General features: G+C 55.1%; 1 protein-coding gene across 2 annotated transcripts in view; it reads left to right on the plus strand.

The window, feature by feature from the left end:
• Positions 1–20246, plus strand: part of PLXNB1 (plexin B1) — a 54794-nt gene that overhangs the window by 16155 nt on the left and 18393 nt on the right. For both annotated transcript variants that reach the window (XM_038740402.1, XM_038740403.1), the window contains exons 3-21: positions 1892–3001; positions 4666–4848; positions 5542–5670; positions 5766–5866; positions 6119–6251; positions 6967–7123; positions 8823–8931; positions 9095–9203; positions 10359–11330; positions 11582–11704; positions 11899–12021; positions 12718–12811; positions 13267–13433; positions 14045–14196; positions 16769–16874; positions 17158–17294; positions 17989–18168; positions 18568–18742; positions 19518–19760. In XM_038740402.1, the coding sequence (XP_038596330.1) occupies positions 1898–3001; positions 4666–4848; positions 5542–5670; positions 5766–5866; positions 6119–6251; positions 6967–7123; positions 8823–8931; positions 9095–9203; positions 10359–11330; positions 11582–11704; positions 11899–12021; positions 12718–12811; positions 13267–13433; positions 14045–14196; positions 16769–16874; positions 17158–17294; positions 17989–18168; positions 18568–18742; positions 19518–19760 (4497 nt within the window). In that variant the 5' untranslated portion in view covers positions 1892–1897. The remainder of the gene's footprint in view (positions 1–1891; positions 3002–4665; positions 4849–5541; positions 5671–5765; positions 5867–6118; positions 6252–6966; positions 7124–8822; positions 8932–9094; positions 9204–10358; positions 11331–11581; positions 11705–11898; positions 12022–12717; positions 12812–13266; positions 13434–14044; positions 14197–16768; positions 16875–17157; positions 17295–17988; positions 18169–18567; positions 18743–19517; positions 19761–20246) is intronic.

The raw sequence follows: 20246 nt of genomic DNA on the forward strand, positions 1-20246 counted from the left end.
CCATGCTGTCTCCTACAGGCCCCTCTTCACACTACACATCTCCAGGAACTGGTTGGGGGGCGGGAAGGTGGAATTAGGTTGCAGGGAACCAAAGAATTCCAAGATTGGCAGGGCCCTCTATTTTGTCCACGCAAGATGACCTCATCCCCAGCCCAGACAAGTGGAATCTCTTCTGCTCTTAATGATTTTCAGGGGACTTGATCCCACAACCATGTCAATCCCTCACTCCAGAGACTCACCCACTCACTGACAGGAAGTTTTGCTCAGTCCTCATCTGTCCTCTGCCCATTTTTCTCTGTACAAAAATGCTTCAAGGAGGCCCAGTCCAGGATTGAGGTCCTTCAACCCGTCCACCCATCAGCCTTCAATTTTCCAGGCCCAATCCCCCAGCTCCTTTAGCCTTTCCTCACAGTCTTCTTTTCCAAACCATCACTGGTCTCCATGGCTCTCCCTTGTCACCGCCCCACTGGCCAGACCAGGGTACAGAGGTTCATAACAGTGGCAGTTCCCAGTTTGTTGCTCCTCTTGGGACTCTTAACTTGCCACCTCCTGAAGTCTTGCCAGATTCTGCGGACAGGAAGGTATTTTTTATTTATCATTTTGGTTTCCTGTTTCCCTTTGCTGACCTGTCTCCAGCTCCTGGCCCACCTCCTACTCCCGAGGCCCTTTTTCCCCCATGGATTCAGGGGCTGCTGCTGGGATTCTGACTCCAAAGAGCTCTGTCCGTGTCCCTTTGCTGGATTGTGTTTGTCAGTCAGGGCCTAATTTGACCCTGTCTGTCAACTGAGAAATTGGCTAATTCCAGGTTCCCAGTCCTAAAGTAGCCTAACTTTCAGTCCCCATTGTCCTCCAGGCTGCATCTCGCGTGAGTCCCAGGGAGCTGGGTAGGGGGTTTCCAGGCTGTGGGTCCTCCTTCCTCCCCCCACCCCTTCCTCCTTTTCCTGGGGACCCACCACCATAGTACAAGCAAAAACTCAAGCAAAAACTCCTCACACTCGGCTTCAAGACTCTCCATCACCTCACCCCCTCCTACCTCACCTCCCTTCTCTCCTTCTACAGCCCAGCCCGCACCCTCTGCTCCTCTGCCGCTAACCTCCTCACTGTGCCTCGTTCTCGCCTGTCCCGCCGTCGACCCCTGGCCCACGTCCTCCCCCTGGCCTGGAATGCCCTCCCTCCGCACATCTGCCAAGCTAGCTCTCTTCCTCCCTTCAAAGCCCTACTGAGCTCACCTCCTCCAGGAGGCCTTCCCAGACTGAGCCCCCCCCATTCCTCTCCCCCTCCCCATCCCCCCCACCCTACCTCCTTCCCCTCCCCACAGCACCTGTATATATGTTTGTACAGATTTATTACTCTATTTATTTTACTTGTACATATTTACTATTCTATTTTGTTAATGATGTGCATCTAGCTTTACTTCTGTTTATTCTGATGACTTGACACCTGTCCACGTTTTGTTTTGTTGTCTGTCTCCCTCTTCTAGTCTGTGAGCCCGTTGTTGGGTAGGGACCGTCTCTATATGTTGCCAACTTGTACTTCCCAAGCATTTAGTACAGTGCTCTGCACTCAGTAAGGGCTCAATAAATACGATTGAATGAATGAATAGTTAGGATGGCCATGTTCCCTGGCTCCCTGGCTATAGTTTGGGGTAGTGTTCTCAACCTGTTGCCACACTAATTTTTCCTCCCCTTCCCCACCGGCCCCTCCCTCTTCCCCCCCTTCTTCCCCTGTCCCTTCCTCTTTCCCCCACCCTTTCCTCTTCCCCCCACCCCTTCCTCTTTCCCTCCACTCCCGTCTCTTCCTTCTGTCCCCTTATCTTCCTCCTCTTTCTCCCCTTTCTCCGCTCCCCCTTCTCCTCCTCCCACCCTCTTGTCTCCCCACTTTCTCCTTTCAGGTGACCATGCCTGTTCCTGGGCCAGCCCTGCTCCGAGCTCTTTGGGCTCTGTGTGCCCTGGTGCCCTGGGCTCGGCCATTTCCAGCCTCCTTCTCCTATAATGGCACCCGCTTTCGGCACCTGGCCCGCGACCCACTCTCCGGTACCCTCTATGTGGGGGCCACAAACTTCCTGTTCCAGCTGAGCATGGAGCTAAAACTGGAGGCAGTGGTGCCCACCGGGCCCGTGATGGACAGCCGGGACTGTCTTCCACCTGTGTCGCAGCTGGAGTGCCCCCAAGCCACGTCCACCGACAACCACAACCAGCTCCTGCTGGTGAATGAGGCCCAGGGGGCCCTGATAGCATGCGGCAGTGTGCACCAAGGCGTGTGTGAGCAAAGGAGGCTGGGGGAACTGACCCACCTGTTGCTGCGGCCAGAGCGTCCGGGGGACACCCAGTATGTTGCAGCCAACGACCCGACGGTTAGCACTGTGGGGCTGGTGGGTTGCGGCCCGGCAGGGGAGCCCTTGCTCTTCGTGGGCCGGGGCTACACCAGTAAAGGCGTGGGCGGGGGCATCCCACCCATCACCACCCGCGTCTTGCTCCCACCTGACCCCCAGTCAGCCTTTTCCTACGAGGAGACGGCTAAGCTGGCCGTGGGGCGCCTGTCCGAATACAGCCACCACTTCGTGACATCCTTTGCCCGCCAGGCCAGCGTCTACTTCCTCTTCTACCGCCGGGACCTGCGGGCCCAGTCCCGGGAGTTTCGCCCGTACATCTCCCGTGTCTGCCTGGGGGACCAACATTACTATTCCTATGTGGAGCTTCCTCTATCCTGCCAGGGGGCCTCTCGCCCCTACGGACTGGTACGGGCAGCGGCTGTGGTGGTGCCCGGAGCCTGGGGGGGTGCGCAGGGTGAGGTACTCTTTGCCGCATTCTCGGTCTGGCCTGCACCCACCGGTCAGCAATCCGAGGCCTCTGCGCTCTGCGCCTTCTCCCTGGATGAGGTCGACCGGCTGGCCAATGCCACGCGGGACGCCTGCTACACGCGTGAAGGCCGGGCTGAAGATAGAGCTGAGGCAGCCTACATTGAGTATGATGTCAACTCCAATTGTGCGCAGTTGCCCGCGGTGAGTGGGGAGAGAATCTGGGCCCTTGCAGCGTTGTTTGTTAATGGTATTTGTTGGGAGCTTACTATGTGTCAGGCACTGTACTAATTGCCGGGAGAGGTACAAGGTAATCCGAATGGATGCAGTTCATGTCCCACATAGGGCTCACAGTCTTAATCCCCATTTTACAGATGAGGTAACTGAGGCCCATTCATTCATTGTCGTATTTATTGAGCGTTTACTGTGTGCAAAGCACTGTACTAAGCACTTGGAAAGTGCAATTTGGCAACAGAGACAATCCCTACCCAATAGTGGGCTCACAGTCTAGAAGGGGGCCCAGAGAAGTAAAGTGACTTGGCCATGCAGCATAATGGCATTCTGGTGGCTGAGTGCCAACTCTGCGGTAGACATTACTCTGGGGCAGAGTGGGTGATCTAAGGAAGTAGGGCAGGGTCCCGGGAACCTCCAGATGCAGTCTTGGCTTAGTCCTGCCTCCCCCTACCCCCTAACTCAACTGGCCAGGGAGATATGCCCCCCTTGGCTTCTGGACTCTTCAAAAGCACCAGGTTGTTGGACTTGGTAGGGCTCTTTGCCTGAAGCTCTTCTCTGAAGTCCTCAATCAGTCAGTCAGAAGCAGTCTGGCCTAGTGAGAAGCAGCGTGGCCCAGTGGAAAGAGCACGGGCTTTGGAGTCAGAGGTCATGGGTTCAAATCCCGGCTCCGCCAATTGTCATCTCTATGACTTTGGGCAAGTCACTTAACTTCTCTGCACCTCAGTTACCTCATCTGTAAAATGGGGATTGACTGTGAGCCCCCTGTGGGACAACCTGATCACCTTGTAACCTCCCCAGCGCTTAGAACAGTGCTTTGCACATAGTACGTGCTTAATAAATGCCATTATTATTATTATTATTATTAGTGGATAGAGCATGGGCCTGGAAGTCAGAAGGACCTGGGTTCTAATTTCAGCTGCGCCCCTTGTCTGCTGTGTGACCCTGGGCAAGTTTTTTTTTTTTTATGCTACTTGTTAAGTGCTTACTATATGTCGAACACTGTTCTAAGTACTGGGGTAGGTACAAGTTAATTAGGTTGGATTCAGTCCCTGTCCTGCATGGGAGCTCAGTCTTAAATAGGAGAGAGAACAGGTATTGAATCCCTATTTTACAGTTAAGGACACAGGAACAGAGAAGTTGAATGACTTGCTCAAGGTCACAACGCAAGCAGAGCAATTGGCAGAGCTGGGATTAGAACCCAGGTCCTCTGACTCCCAGGTTTGTGCTCTTTCCACTAGGCAACGCTGCTTCTCTGTGCCTGTCACCTCATCTGAGAAATGGGGATTAAGACTGTGAGCCCCATATGGGACATGAACTATGTTCAACCTGATTAGTTTGTATCTACCCCAGTGCTTAGTACAGTGCTTGGCAAATAATAAGCACTTACCAAATACCACTGGGAGGAAAAAGTATTTATTGAGCGCTTACTGTGTGCAGAGCCTTGTACTAAGCACTTGGGGGTGTACAAAACAATAAGATCCCTGGGCCCTTAGGTCAAGGGAATCTAGTGTGATGCTTGCTGCTCTGGTCTCTTTCTTGGCCTGGGAGAGGACTGAGATGGAGGGAGGAAAGCATCACCACCCAAGGGCAGAGTCCTGGCTGGAGCATCATGCCGGGAATCTCTCATCCACCAGGACACTCTGGATGCTTACCCCTGTGGGTCTGACCACACGCCCAGCCCCATGGCTAGCAGCGTGCCCCTGGAGGCTGTACCCATCTTGGAGTGGCCGGATGTCCAGCTGACGGCAGTGGCAGTGAGCGTGGAAGATGGACACACCATCGTCTTCCTGGGAGACAGCCGTGGGCAGCTGCACAAGGTGGGGAGGGACAATTCAGGGCTGAGCTAAGGGCTGTCGCGGTGGCGTGTAAAGCTGGAGAGGAGAATCCAGGGCTGGCGGAGAATGGGGATGGGTTGCCCAGGGAACGGGGGCAAGGAAGGGAGCCACCCGATCCCTAATATCTTCCTTACGTGGACCTCCTCTTCGTCTACACCCTGCGGAGCAAGTTGGCCCGGCTCTGGCTCAGGCTCTGGGCTGCCAGAGTGAGCCCTGACCCTGGGGCTGTAGCGGCCTCTACTGGCCAATTCCAGCCAGCTCCCGTGTGGAAACCGGCCAGGAGGCCGAGCTGCTCTGGAGGCTGAAGGCCCCTGGCAGCTCCTGGCCTCTCCCTCTGGCTAGAGGTCTGTGACGTTTTTGCAAGAGGGCCGGGTGGGCTTCCAGGCTAGGATTCCCGCAGTGCTCATCTCAGGAATAATGCCACCTTTTCTCTTGCGTTTCCTATGTCCCAAGCTCCCAGGGCTCACCCCTTACCCTGTTCTTGATCGGCTTCCCCCCAGAATCTCCCACACCAATGATGCCCCTTTCCTACTTGGTGACTAATCTCCATGAAGTGAGGTCCCCAGATTCCTTGGCCTCACCACCCTCACCCTGCCTCTCGACTATCCACCCAGCACGGCTACCCGAGAGCCCCTCCCGGGTGCCTACCCCTGACGTACTCTGCTGCTCTCTCAGGTGTATCTGGGGCCGGAGGGTGACAGCCACCCTTACGCAGCCCCGTTCATCCAGCGGGACTCAGCGGTGAGCGGGGATTTGCTCTTTGACCAGGGCCAGGAGCACCTGTATGTCATGACCCAGGACACGGTGAGTGAGGTGGGATCAGGGGCAAGGAGTGGGAGACTCGGAGAGCCCAGGTGGTTTCTCCCTGTGGCCAGGGGCTAACTGGCTTGGTCCCCCAGGTCGTGAAGTTCCCTGTGGCCACCTGCTCCGAGCACTTGGATTGCGTGTCATGCTTGGCCCAGCAGGACCCATACTGTGGGTGGTGTGTGCTGCGTGGGCGGTGAGTTCTCCCCCTCTTCATGGCCTCTCCCGTCCCCTCCTGGCACTGCTCTCTCTGGGGACCCTTCCCTGTTTGTAAGTAGCCTCCCTCCTGCCTCTGGCATTATCCCCAGTGCCACTGCTGCCCCTGGCAACCTTGTCCAGAGATTCCTCCACCTCCTGTGCTCTGGGCACCCTGACTTTGGGTCCTGGCTTGAGCCGTAGACTCTCCTGGGACCGAAATCTCCTTCGTTCCTCTGGCTTCATCCCGCAGGTGTAGCCGCCGGAGTGAGTGCTCCCGGGCAGGTGTGAAAGAGCGCTGGCTCTGGAGCTTCAGTCCCGAGCAGCAGTGCCTGGGCATCCAAACCCTGAGCCCAGCGAACATCAGCCGGGAAGAGAAGAGAAATGTGAGCTCCTGGAGGGTGGTGGCTGGACAGGCGGGGCGGGAAAGATAACTCTGTCCTACCGCCTTGGGGGCCCGGGGGGAGTGCCCATAGGCAGGATCTGGGCTCAGGGAGACCCAGGCAAGTGTGGCATCTGTGCTTATGGGCTGGGGGGACCAAGGCTTGGGGGCCACCTGATTACAGGGGGTTGGCTGAGAAACTGTCATTTTGGGTCATCATCTAGCTGGCATTCTGCTGCTGAGTCACTTTCCAAGCTCTCCTGGGGTTGTGGGTATACACACCGCTCTAATAATAATAATAATAATAGCATTTATTAAGCACTTACTATGTGCAAAGCACTGTTCTAAGCGCTGGGGAGGTTACAGGGTGATCAGGTTGACCCACGTGGGGCTCACAGTCTTAATCCCCATTTTCCAGATGAGGTCACTGAGGCACAGAGAAGTTAAGTGACTTGCCCAAAGTCGCACAGCTGACGAGTGGCAGAGCCAGGATTTGAACCCATGACCTCGGACTCCAAAGCTCATGCTCTTTCCACTGAGCCATGCTGCTTCTCTAGAGCCATGCTGCTCTACCTCCCTGCAAGCCAGGGGTTGGGCAGCAGAGTGGCTGGGTAGCTGGGAGGGGACAGTGGTCAACCCTCTTTGGCCCAGCTACTGTGGGGGTGATCCCTCCCCTTACTTAATTGGCTGATGTTTCTGTTCTGACATTTGATTGGCAGATATTCCTGTCTATCTCAGATTTGCCCCCCCTGAGTGAAGAGGAGTCATACTCCTGCTACTTTGAGGAATACGAGAGTCCAGCTGTGCTAACCAAGACAGGGGTCATGTGCCCCTCCCCAGACCCAAGCCAGGCCCCAGCCCTGGAGCTGGGAACAGGTCAGTCCAGATGGGGAGAAGAGGTCTTGGCCTGAGCCTGAGGCTTGGTTCTTGTCTCCTGTGGTGCTCATATACCTCCAGGCTATGATTTCTGTCCCCAGCTGGGCCTATCTGCCTGATTCCTGCTGTAATTCCTTACCTCCCTAGTCTTTCCCCTTCCCCAGGTTGGGTAGCTCTCTTTCCTGCTTCTCTGCTTTTCTCTGTCTGGCAGGGGTGCTACACACCACACCTCTGCCCCCGCACCTCCCCCCTCCCCATACTTTCCTCTTTCTCTCCCCCAGCCCCAGCTGCATTTGAATGATAATTCCCTCTCTCACCACCAGCCTGCCCCCACAACCTCGCCCCCCCCCACCCAACTTTGGGGCTCCATGGTTTGCTCCAGGGCTTGTCACATGGTTCATCTCAGAGGATACAGTGCTCACAGTGCTTTGCACAAAGTAAGCACTCAATAAGTACCATTGGTCAGTTCCATTTCTCCAGGTTCTCTTGCCTGATATAGAGATCCCTCAGGCATCCTCTAGCCCTCTGTCTGGCCTCAGGCCCTCCTCACTCCCTTCCCAAAGGGCTTCAGGGAAAGCTGCCTCCGGTTGTGTGTGTGTCTGAAGCAGGGGAAGTGGGGAGGAGGTGGTGGCTGGGAAAGAGAGCTTGAGGGTACCTGGTGAAAACATGAGGATCTGGGACCTCTGCTGTGGCATGGGCTGGGGGCTCCCAGCTCCATCAATCAATGCTATTTACTGAGCATTTACTGTGTGCAAAATACATAGTACTAATATATTAAGTATTAATATATTATATCCTCAAAAATCTCCAGTGGCTATCAATCAACCTACGCATCAGGCAAAAACTCCTCACCCTCGGCTTCAAGGCTCTCCATCACCTCGCCCCCTCCTACCTCACCTCCCTTCTCTCCTTCTACAGCCCAGCCCGCACCCTCTGCTCCTCTGCCGCTAATCTCCTCACTGTGCCTCATTCTCGCCTGTCCCGCCGTCGACCCCCAGCCCAAGTCATCCCCCCTGGCCAGGAATGCCCTCCCTCCGCACATCTGCCAAGCTAGCTCTCTTCCTCCCTTCAAAGCCCTACTGAGAGCTCACCTCCTCCAGGAGGCCTTCCCAGACTGAGCCCCCTCCTTCCTCTCCCCCACCTCCCCCTCCCCATCCCCCCTGCCTTACCTCCTTCCCCTCCCCACAGCACCTGTATATTATGTATATATGTTTGTATGTGTTTATTACTCTATTTTATTTGTACGTATTCTATTTATTTTATTTTGTTAATATGTTTTGTTTTGTTGTCTGTCTCCCCCTTCTAGACTGTGAGCCTGCTGTTGGGTAGGGACTGTCTCTATATGTTGCAAACTTGTACTTCCCAAGCGCTTAGTACAGTGCTCTGCACACAGTAGGCGCTCAATAAATACGATTGAATGAATGAATGAATTAAAGTATTATATTATTACTATATTAAGTACTAAGACAGATTGTACTAAGAGCTTGTTCCAAGCCCACAAGGAGCATGTAATCTAGAGGGAGCTGGGTGACTCCTGTTCTCTCTCTCTCTCTCTGTCCCTGTCTGTGTCCATGTGTATCTAGGTATGTATTTGTGTGGCCCGCCCTTGTGTAGGAATCTGAATGGGTATCTATGGGGCTGTCCTTGGGTTTTGGCCTCTAGGCCCTCCTGACCACGTATGTCTCCCTGCCTTCTGCAGACCACGTCTCTGTGGCATTGGTGCTGCGATATGGGTCTGTGGTCATTGCATCTGCCAAATTCTCCTTCTATGACTGTGCTGCAGTTGCCCAGCTCCACCCATCTGCACCGTGAGTACCTTTTCCTTCTGCCCCTGGCTGTTTTGTGCCCCGCTTCTATTCTGGCCCCTTAGCCCTTATGCCCCCTCCTCATCTCCCTCCCACCCCCCACCCCCACGGCCACAATCCTCCAGCTCTCCCCACCTCGATTGTCACTTTCCTTCTTTTGCCTTAGGTGCCAAGGCTGTGTGAGTAGCCCCTGGGGATGCAGCTGGTGTGTATGGCAACATCTGTGCACCCACAAAGCAGCCTGTGAGGAGGGGGCCATTGTCTACAGCCAGAAGGTGAGAGCGACTCAGGCCTCCTGAATTAGAGCTTTGCCTGGCTTGGAAATCTGATGCTTGGCCCAGTCCAGTATCAGCCCCTGCAAGCACCAGCCCTGTCAGGTTTAGCACTAGCTGTGCACGGTGTCCTGGCTTCCTGAATTAGAGGGGCTTGGCGCTAAACTGGAAATGGTGGGAAACTCACGTCTGAGGGGGTGCAGAAACTCATCTTGGAAATGAGTTTCTCACCACTTTGTGTTTGGCACTGATCAGGAACTGTTTTGGGGGGCCGGGCGGGGGAAGGTTTTGGTATTATGGCAAGCCGTCCTGGTTCTGGGAACTTAGGTCTTAAGCCTCTGCAGTCCTCCACCTGGAACCTTCCCAGAATCCCTGGGGCCTAGACCCGTGAGACTGTAGAAAAGTCAGGGTAAAATACCCTTATTCTTTTGAGGGCCCTTTTTAAAACAATTCCCTCGCCCAGTGCTCAGCTCCATCTGTAATGTTCCCCACCAGTTTCCAGCTGCTCCTCCTGTCCCTGCCACCTTTATTCAGAAGCCCCAGTCTCCTTGCTTACCTTTAGGTGGCAGTGAAAGCATTTTTGATGTAGCTCTTTCAGTGGGTCCTAGGACCCATGTGTGAGAGGCCTTATATGTGCATGAGTATATGGGTGTCTTTGTCCATATGTCTGAGTTTTAATTTGTGTGGGTTTCCATGAGTGCATGGATGTGTATGTATACATTTGTGTGGCTTTGCTGACTAGCGGGAAGTGGGTCAGAGTCAGCAGGCAGGTTGGACCAGTCCATAGGGTCTGGGGTGAGGGCAGGGGCTCAGAAAGCTCCAAAGGATCTCCTTGGTTATAGAATTAACTGGATTTTCATGTGTTTCTCTTTTTGTCTTCCATATTCTTTCTTTCTCTTTGAAACATAAACCTCTGTTATTTGTCCCTACTTTCCTGTTCCCCCTTTTCTCTTTATATTCTTTAAATCTCTCTCCTCCTCCTCTTTCCATCTCTGTCTCTCCTCTCCCTACTCTCTCCCCATTCTCTCTCTTCTCCCCTCTCTTTCCTCTCCTCTTTCTCTCCCTACTTTCTCCCCCCTTCTCTTTCTGGCCCTGCCCCCGGCTCTCTCTCTCTCTCTGTCTCCTTCTGTCCTTTGTCCCCCAATCTTCTACCCCTAGATTCAGATTCCCACTTCATGGCCTCTTCTTTCTTCAGTCCTTCCCACAGGAGAAGCTCTCACTTCCCTCCCTCCTGTGGCTACAAAAGCCCAGACTTCTCCAACTCCCCCAGTCACCTTTGATACTCCGGCATCAGAGCCCAAAACCCTCCCTCACACAGAGCCTGGGCTCCCCACACCAGAGCCTGGGAGCTCCCAGATGACACCTGGGTTCACCCCCACTGAACCCGTTTCCCTCTCTTTTAAGGGTATTTCCACCACGGACCTTGTGGCCTTAGCTGTGACCCCTCAGCCCACAGAAGCTCCCCCCACCCCTCCTCCTCTTCCCTCGGCCCTGGTAACTACCCAGGTGTCCAGGATGACATTTGGACCTACCCTGGGCCCCACCCAGCCAGTCCCGACGATGGGTCCCAGCCACCCCCCGGACCTCCTCATGGGGCCCAGAACTACCCCGGATCGAGACGACTCTGACACTGATAAGAAGAATGCAGCCCCCACACTGCCCACAGCCGCTCCAGAAACAGGGTCCCCAGATTGGTTCACCACCCCGGCCCCCACCTTGGCCCCAGCAGCCCTGCAACCTACGGCAGCGGCTCCAAACTCTTCCTCTCTTGAGGCTCATTCCCTGGGTGTCCCTGGGACCATGATGCCAACCCTGGAGCCCCAGGCGACAACCCCCACTACTTCTGGCCCCCCTGACCATGCTCCCGGAAGCCCCCCCTCCACCCATTTCCCAGGAGAGTTGGAGAATGATACAGTTGACTCTGAAGCACTTCCCCCCGACTGGCTGTTCCGAGAAGGTCCCCGGCTCCCAGAGGCAGATGAGTGGACAGAGAGTGACACATCGCCCTTCTCCGCTTCCACGCTTCTGTCAGGTGACGGCGATTCAGCTGAGCACGAGGGCCTTGATGCCCCCCACATCCTTCTCCATGACCTCGACTACCAATACGATTCCCCAAAGTCCTGGGAGCTGGTGAGGTTGAAAGCCGAAGTGGGACTGGGGGAAGGAGTGGGGGATGGGGGGCAGCGGGGGAAAGGGAGAAGGTGGGGGGAGATAGAGAGAGGGAAAGGGGACCAGGGGGCATAGAGGGCCAGAGAAGTTGAGGAAAAAAACCAAGGGGCTCATGAAAGCGGGTTGGATAGGAGAGGGAGAGGAGAAGGAGGTACTTAACCTCACCCTCCTGCCCCTCCACCCCATGCTGTCTGTCCATTTCCACTCTGCAGGAGGAGCTGAGTCAAGGTCCTGATGCCTGTCCGTGCGTACAAAGTGTCCAGGGATCCTCTCTTCTTCCTGTCAACGTGGAGCGGGAGATCACACTCCTAGCCAGGAACTTCCACCTGTACCAGGTGCCAAGCCAGCTCTTCCTGGAGACCCCCAGACTCCTTCCACATGACCTTTCACTGCTCCTTGGAGTCCTTTGGGGCTTCCTTACTGTTCTCTGAGGTCCTAGTCTGATGATGCCCTGGAAACCCTCGTGATGGCCCCAAGCCCCCAGTGGCCAGTGATGTCTGGTCTTCCATATCTTACGTTTTCATTCCAGGATGAATGGGAGGGCTATGAGTGTGTGCTGGAGCTGGATGGACTCTCTGTGGTCATGGAGGCCAACGTGGAGGGGGATGACACCTCCGGGTCCCTCTACCATATTACCTGTCAGCTGCGCCAGGTGAAGGGCCATTGGGGAAGCCATCCTGGGCAGTGGGCAGCAGGTGGAGGGGGAATCTGGGCCCCAGAATCACAAGCCCTACTTGGCAGCTGGATTTTCTTCATCGTTGGGTTTTCCTTGGGTCTCTGGGTGGTCCGGGTCATTGGAACTTGATGCCCTCTTCTGGCATTGTATCCCCACTAAATAACTGCATTGAGTTTTTCCTGGTCCCTGAGTCGGGACTATAGGCAGTTCCCCCTTAGACCACAGACTGTGTGACTCTTCTCACTGCCCGTTTTTGCCCTGGGAGTTTGTCAGTGTCACAGTCAGCTGAATGCAGACAAAGGCCGTTCAGCTCGCTGCTTGCTGTCTTCTGGGATTTGGGTGGGTGGGTCAGGGGGCGATTCGATTTGGGCGGGACCAGCGCCAGGTCATCCCCAGAATTGACGATCCCTGGAGAGTGGGTCAGTTCCAGGCCTCGGGATGAAAGGTCTGCCAGGGCCCGTCTGGGTCTGGGGCTGGACCTGAAGGCTCGAGCTGGTGGAGTGAGTTTGAGCTGCTGTTGGTCAGCAGAGTCCCTAAAAGAGGTTCAGGATGACTGTCATGTGCTAGAAAGGGAGAACCAGTTGGGGGTGAACTCTGGGAGCCCTTCAGCCCCGACCCTGGTCACCAACAGCCTATTCTCCCAGCTCAGCTGTGACCCTCTGTTGCCCACAGCTCACCTATACATCTCTGCAGTCTGAGTTCCGGGTGGCCGTGTTTGTGCAGAGGAGGCAAGGCCTGCGGGTGGACAGTGTAGATGGACTTCATGGTACATCCCTGGTTTGGAGGGGGGAGGGGGGCAAAGGTGGGGCCCCAAAGTGTAGGGAGGAGAAGTGTGTGTGTATGTGTGGAAGACCCCAGGTAGATGAGGCAGAAGGAAAACAGACTGCCTCAGTAGGATCAGGGATCCTTACTCTGTGTGTGTGTGTGTGTGTGTGTGTGTGTGTGTGTGTACGCACGCGCGCGCACGTGCACTTTGGGATGGGGAGCAAGAAGGGAGGTGGGATCCTGAGTAGGGGAAGCAAGACCTCAGTGCATGTGAGTTGATGGAGTTATTGTGAGTGTATGTTTGTGTAACCCTAGGTGTGGGAGGGGAAGCTCTTTTGTATGTATCAGGAAAAAACCCTTCAAGTCTGGTCCCTGGGGCCAGATTGTCCAGCTGCCCCTGATCGTTTCTGCTCTGTGAGTAAATTCCCCATCCCTGCCCCACCCCTCCCTTCCCAGTGACTCTCTACGACTGCTCCGTGGGCCACTCAGACTGCAGCCTCTGCCAAACGGCCGACCCCCGCTACGGCTGCGTCTGGTGTGATGAGAAGCATCCGCGCTGTGCCTTCCGGGAAGCCTGTGCCGAGACCATAGCAGCCCTGTGCCCGGCCCCGCTCATCCACGCAGTGAGTTGGCATGCCAGGCGGGGACTGGGCGAGGGGGTAGGGACCGGTGCCGTCCTGGGGCTCGGAAAGTGAGAACCGGCACTGTGGGTGGAGAGGACCATTTTGGACCTGGGAGTGGAACTCAGGAACCATGGAGGTCCTGACCCAACCAACCAATCAATCCATGGTATTTATTGAGTCCTTACTGTGTACAGGGCACTGTACTAGGCTCTTGTACCAGGCAGAGGAGCCCAGTGGATTGGGACCTTGTGAATCGGAGGGGACCTAGGCCATCCTGCCACCTCCACACTGAGAGGCAGTGGCTGGAACCAGCCCCAGGGCAAAGCTGGCTGGGACAGGCTCTGGGACCAAGCTGCCTGGGGTAGGGAGAGAGACCCCAGTAAGGTCTGGTCTTGGAGCAGAGGTGAGGAAAGTGCCAAAACAGAAATTCTAGGACACCATCTCCCCCAGGGATTCTAGCTCCAGGACAGAGCTGGGGGAACAGAAGTATGCTACTGTAACATCACACCCTAATGGGTGGGGAAGGTGGAGAGGGGTCACCCTGGGTGGGAAAGAGAGCCCTGGGATAAGGGGGTAAGACCTCAGGGACATGGCTAGGCGTTCCTGGGCAGGTGGAGCCGCTGTCTGGGCCCGTGGACGGAGGCACCCGCATAACCATCACAGGCTCCAACCTGGGCCAAAAGCATGAAGACATTGCAGAGACGGTCACTGTAGCCGGAGTCCCTTGTGCCGTGGATGCTCAGGAGTATGAGGTCTCGAGCAGGTACTGCGGGCCAGATTCTCTTTGCAGCTGGAGGCCACCCTGCTGCTTGGGGAGGGATCTTTATTTTCTTCAATAGCATGGCCTGGGTTCTAGTGGCTTGGCGGGGTGGGCGGGCACGCAAGCTGCAACATGCAAACCGTGCCTTCGAGGAGCTGCCAGCAAATGGAAAAGACAGCACACAGACATTGATGCAGCTACAGTCATTAAAAGAGTGGGAGGATAGATAGGACTAACAAGCCCAAGTGCGTAAAGAAATCTACAATGAATCATCAGATAAATCCATGAATGCTGAGGGGGGCTGTAGTATGACAGGACTAGGAAGGTGGGGTTAATCAGGGAAGGCCTCCAGGAGGAGGTATTTTGGGTGGGTTTTTTTTTAATTTAAGGAAAGATCTGAAGGAGGGGCAGATCTTGGATTTCCCAAATTGCTGGAGGAGGGGAGGTTTCTTCAGACCAGGCAGAGGGTTGTGAGAAATGGTCAGAGGCTGGAGAGTTGCTTAGAAGGTTTGCTTGGGAGGATCAGAGAGGTGTAGTGGGAGAAGAGAGTGTATTGGTAGAGGGTGGCAGCTGACAGAAGATCTTGTCCTTTGGATCCCGTGTAGGAGTTTTAGCCCTCGGCTGTCGAGTCAGAGGTCGTGGGTTCTAATCCTGGCTCTGCCACTTGTCTGCTGTGTGACCTTGGGCAAGTCACTTAAATTCTCTGTGCCTCAGTTACCTCATCTGTAAAATGGGGATTGAGACTGTGAGCCCCAAGTGGGACAACAATGACCTCCTGCTTGCCAAATCCAACGGCTCATACTCTATTCTAATCCTCCTCGACCTCTCAGCTGCCTTCGACACTGTGGACCACCCCCTTTTCCTCAACACGCTATCCAACCTTGGCTTCACAGACTCCGTCCTCTCCTGGTTCTCCTCTTATCTCTCCGGTCATTCATTCTCAGTCTCTTTTGCAGGCTCCTCCTCCCCTTCCCATCCCCTTACTGTGGGGGTTCCCCAAGGTTCAGTTCTTGGTCCCCTTCTGTTCTCGATCTACACTCACTCACTTGGTGACCTCATTCCCTCCCACGGCTTCAACTATCATCTCTACGCTGATGACACCCAGGTCTACATCTCTGCCCCTGCTCTCTCCCCCTCCCTCCAGGCTCGTATCTCCTCCTGCCTTCAGGACATCTCCATCTGGATGTCTGCCCGCCACCTAAAACTCAACATGTCCAAGACTGAACTCCTTGTCTTTCCTCCCAAACCCTGCCCTCTCCCTGACTTTCCCATCACTGTTGACCGCACTACCATCCTTCCCATCTCACAAGCCCGCAACCTTGGTGTCATCCTCAACTCCGCTCTCTCATTCACCCCTCACATCTAAGCCGTCACCAAAACCTGCTGGTCTCAGCTCCGCAACATTGCCAAGATCCGCCCTTTCCTCTCCATCCAAATCGCTACCATGCTTGTTCAAGCTCTCATCCTATCCCGTCTGGACTATTGCATCAGCCTTCCCTCTGATCTCCCATCCTCGTGTCTATCCCCACTTCAATCCATACTTCATGCTGCTGCCCAGATTGTCTTTGTCCAGAAATGCTCTGGGCATGTTACTCCCCTCCAGTGGCTACCAATCAATCTGCACGTCAGGCAGAAACTCCTCACCCTCGGCTTCAAGGCTGTCCATCACCTCGCCCCCTCCTACCTCACCTCCCTTCTCTCCTTCTACAGCCCAGCCCGCACCCTCCACTCCTCTGCCGCTAATCTCTTCACCGTGCTTCGTTCTCACCTGTCCCGCCGTCGACCCCCGGCCCACATCATCCCCCTGGCCTGGAATGCCCTCCCTCTGCCCATCCACCAAGCTAGCTCTCTTCCTCCCTTCAAGGCCCTACTGAGAGCTCACCTCCTCCAGGAGGCCTTCCCAGACTGAGCCCCCTCCTTCCTCTCCCCCTAGTCCCCCTCTCCATCGCCCCCGTCTTACCTCCTTCCCCTCCCCACAGCACCTATATATATGTATATATGTTTGTACATATTTATTACTCTATTTTACTTGTACTTATCTATTGTATTTATTTTATTTTGTTAATATGTTTGGTTTTGTTCTCTGTCTCCCCCTTCTAGACTGTGAGCCCACTGTTGGGTAGGGACCGTCTCTATATGTTGCCAACTTGTACTTCCCAAGTGCTTAGTACAGTGCTCTGCACACAGTAAGCACTCAATAAATACGATTGATTGATTGAATTATTGACTGACAACCTGATTACCTTGTATCTACCCCAGCGCTTAGAACAAATACCATTATTATTATTATTATTATTGTTATTATTAAAACAGTGTCACCACTTCTGCCACCCTATAGCTGTGGCTCTTCTTGTCTCTCAGTTCAGCTTTCGAGGACAGGGGAAAATTACTGACCAGCTGAGACTCAGGGGAGGCTGGGTCCAGGTGGGACTGAAGCTGGGGAAGGGGATATAGTGGAGGGAGGAGAGGTTGGGCCCCCCCACAGAGACCCAGGGTAGGAGGGCTAATGTGTGGGCGGGGGCAGGGGAAATTGTGAACAGTGACTTGGACAGTGATAGCTCTCTTTCTCCTGCAGTATTGTGTGCATCACTGGTGGGAGCAAGGAGGAAAAGGAGGGTTACGTGGTTGTGGAAGTCCCCGGGGGCGGGCACGGCATCTCTGTCCAAAAATTCACCTACCAGGTAGGTTGGCTGGGCTAGCGCCCTGATGCTCATGGGCCCTCTGCCTCCTCCACATCCTCTGTTTCTCTTGCGCTTCCCTCCAAGCCCTCCCTTTCCATTTCCTTCCCACCCTTGGCCTTGGAACCTCCAGGAGCTTCCTATCTGGTCCCTAGAAGACTTGAATTCAGAAACTCAAGCCGTGTGCACGTGTGTGTATAGGAGGTGGGGGGACGGTGGTGTGCCTGCCTTTTGCTTCCTTCTCTCTCTTTCTTTCTCTCTCTCTCTCTCTCTCTTTTGCCTTCAGAACCCAGAGCTGACGTCCATCTTCCCCACTCGAGGTCCTGAGGCCGGGGGGACGTGTCTGACCCTGACAGGCTCCAAGCTGCTCACCGGTCGGCTGACTGACATCCGTGTGATGGTGGGAGACCTTCCCTGTCACCTGTAAGGGCAACCGTCAGGGCTTCCTCTTTTCCATCTTCCTGTATTCTTCCTATCTTATGTTCTTCCTTCTTCTGCCTTCTTGCCCCATCTTAGGAACCTAAGGGGGGGAATAGGGGCAGGGGGACAACTGGAAAGATTCAGGATGCCATGGTAGGCAAGCATGAGGGAGGAACTGCCTCCAGTTTGACAATTTGTTGGGGCAGGGGGCACGGGTGGATGTGCACTGGGACATGGAGGGTGATGAGCCGAGGATGAGGGGCAGCTGTGGTGTTTTTCCCGTCTCCCTTTCCTACTCATTTTCCTTCCCTTCGTTTCCCTTTCTCTTTGTCCCCTTCCTTCCTTCTCCCTTCTTTCCTGTCCCTCCCTTGCTTTCTTTATCCCTGTTTCTGTTTCCTTTCCCTTCTCCCTGTTCTCTATCCACTCCCCATCCTCTTTCCTACTGGCTCAGACTTTGGAACTCTAGAGCACAATAGGCATTGTGGGAGTGACAGTCTCCTCACCTTGGAGAAGCAGCTCAGCAACCACTACCAGCCCCGAACCCCTCAGGTGGGATTGGCCAACGAGGGAGGGAAGGGGACTGTGGTAGCAGCTTTCCTCCCATAGCCCCTGGGCCGGAGGAAGGTTGCCCGAGGTCTGTCCGGCCCTTACCTAGCCCTTGTTCCCTTCCCCTCTTGTCTGGCCCCCGTGGACTCAGCTCCTCCTCGGGGCTGCAGGAGAAGGAGCTCCAGTGCCAGACCAGCCCCAGCAATGGGTCTGGGGCCCTGCAGGTCACTGTGCAGTTTGGAGATGCTGAGCGGCGAGTCCTCCACCACCTGTTCTGGTACACCCCTAACCCCAACCTCACCTCTGCTGGCCCAGCCAAGAGTTTCTTCAGGTACGGGGAGCCGTGCCTTCCATGGGTGGTGTGGGGGATTGAGGAGCCATGCCTTTGAGAATTGTGGTTGGTGGGGCTGCCCCCTTCTAGACTGTGAGCCCATTGTTGGGTAGGGACCGTCTCTATCTGTTGCCAACTTGTACTTCCCAAGCGCTTCGTACAGTGCTCTGCACACAGTAAGCGCTTAATAAATACGATTGAATGAATGAATGAATGATGAAGCTGGGTTAGGGAGAAGATTTCCCGGGATTGTCAGGGGGAGATAGGGTCAGGGACTCTGCCTCAGAGTAGGAAAGAGCCTATCCTGTTGGGGGTGGGCCACGGGGTGAGGGCGGGGAGTGGCTTTGGAAGAGCTGTGGGGGAACTCTCAGGACTGCAAATAAGAGGTCTGTTTTGCAGTGGGGGCCGGGAGATCCGGGTTCACGGGCAGAATCTGGATGTGGTGCAGACCCCTCGCATCCGGGTCACCGTGTCACCTTGGGAGCAGCGGCGCCGGCGCCGGGGGCTGGGGCGGAGGCGGAGGATGATCCCGGAGACGGAGTGCCCCTTGGATGCCCTGTGCAGTGTCCAGTTGGTAAGTCTTGGTTTGGGGGCGGGACAGAGGTGAGGTTGGGGTTCGGGCTCCACCTCCACAACCATGTGGAGTGCAGGGCACGCCAGCCAAACAGAATCTGAGCCCAAGACCCAGATGCTGATTTCTTTCAGCTTCTCCCCCTTGAATCCGTCCTGCGTGGTGTAGCCAGAGCATCTGTTCCTGCCACCCAACACCCCACCAGCCACTCCACTCCCTGCTTTCTCCCATGCCCCCCGCCCCCACTTCTTCAGCCACCCCTGCCCGCTTTCCCTTCCCTCAATTCCTGCTCCAGCTTTTCTTACCATTTCGTCATTGCCCCCTCCTTTTCCTTCCCCATTTGCTTCTCTTTCCCCCTTTCAGTTTAAAATCTTCCTCCAGGAAACTTTGCCAGACAATCCAGCTTCCACTTTCTACCACTCCTGGTCCCCTCCCAAGACTGTTTTCAGTATATGTTAGTATGGGACTTTCTGTGAGGCTTTTTGTCTCTGTATTATCCTAGGCAAACCTATTCACTCATTCGAATCTTTGTTTTTGCGTTTTGTCTCCTCCCTCCACAGTAAACTCTGCGAGGGCAAGGACCATGTTTAGCCTCAGTTCCATAGCTCCCTCCCACATCACCTGGCTCAGCCACAGTCCCCCGTGGCCACACAGTCACCGAGCAGTGGTGATTTTGGTGCTGGGGGCCACTTAAGGAAGGGGGACAAATGTGCAGGCAGATGCCCTTTGGGTCTCTCCCCTTTCCATCTCGCTAAAGCAACTCCTTCCCTGCTCCCAGTTCGAGGAGCCGTGTCTCATCAACTCCTCCCACCTCATCATCTGCAAAACCCCGGCCATCCATCTGCTGCTGGGGAATGCCCACATCCGGCTGGAATTTATCCTGGACAACCTACGCTTTGACTTCAACTCCCTCCACCCGTCCCAGTTCTCTTATGAAGCCAACCCGACTCTGAGGCACCTCAATGCCGAGGACCCCGCCAAGCCCTACAGACATAAACCAGGCAGCGTCCTCTCTGTGGAGGTGACGGACCTCCCCCACCCCCTCTGCCATTCTTCCCCCTCCTTGGACCTGGGCCTGCTCGGCCCCATTTCCCTCCCTTTGACTAGGCTGCCCTGTCACCGGAGGAGACGGAGAGGATTGGGGTTAGGGAGAAGGGCAAGGGTGCCAGGAGTGACTGAGGCTAGTTGGGGTGGCTTGGGGGAAAGCAGGGAAGAGGGAGGGACTGTGGAAGTGAGGGAAGGGAGAGGAGCATGAGCTTTTAGAGAAACGACGTGGCCTAGTGGAAAGAGTCAGCGGACCTGGCCTCTAATCCCAGCTTTACCAGTTGCTTGCTGTGTGACCTTGGGCAAGTCACTTAACTTCTCTATGCCTCAGTTTCCTCAACTGTAAAATGGGGATTCAGTCCTCCTCCCTTCTACTTAGACTGCGAGCCCCATGTGGGACAGGGACTGTGTACAATCTGGTAATCTTGTATCTACCCCAGCGCTTAGAATAGTGCTCGACGCA

This window comes from Tachyglossus aculeatus, chromosome X1 (assembly GCF_015852505.1).
Source record: "Tachyglossus aculeatus isolate mTacAcu1 chromosome X1, mTacAcu1.pri, whole genome shotgun sequence".
Taxonomy (NCBI): Eukaryota; Metazoa; Chordata; class Mammalia; order Monotremata; family Tachyglossidae; genus Tachyglossus; species Tachyglossus aculeatus.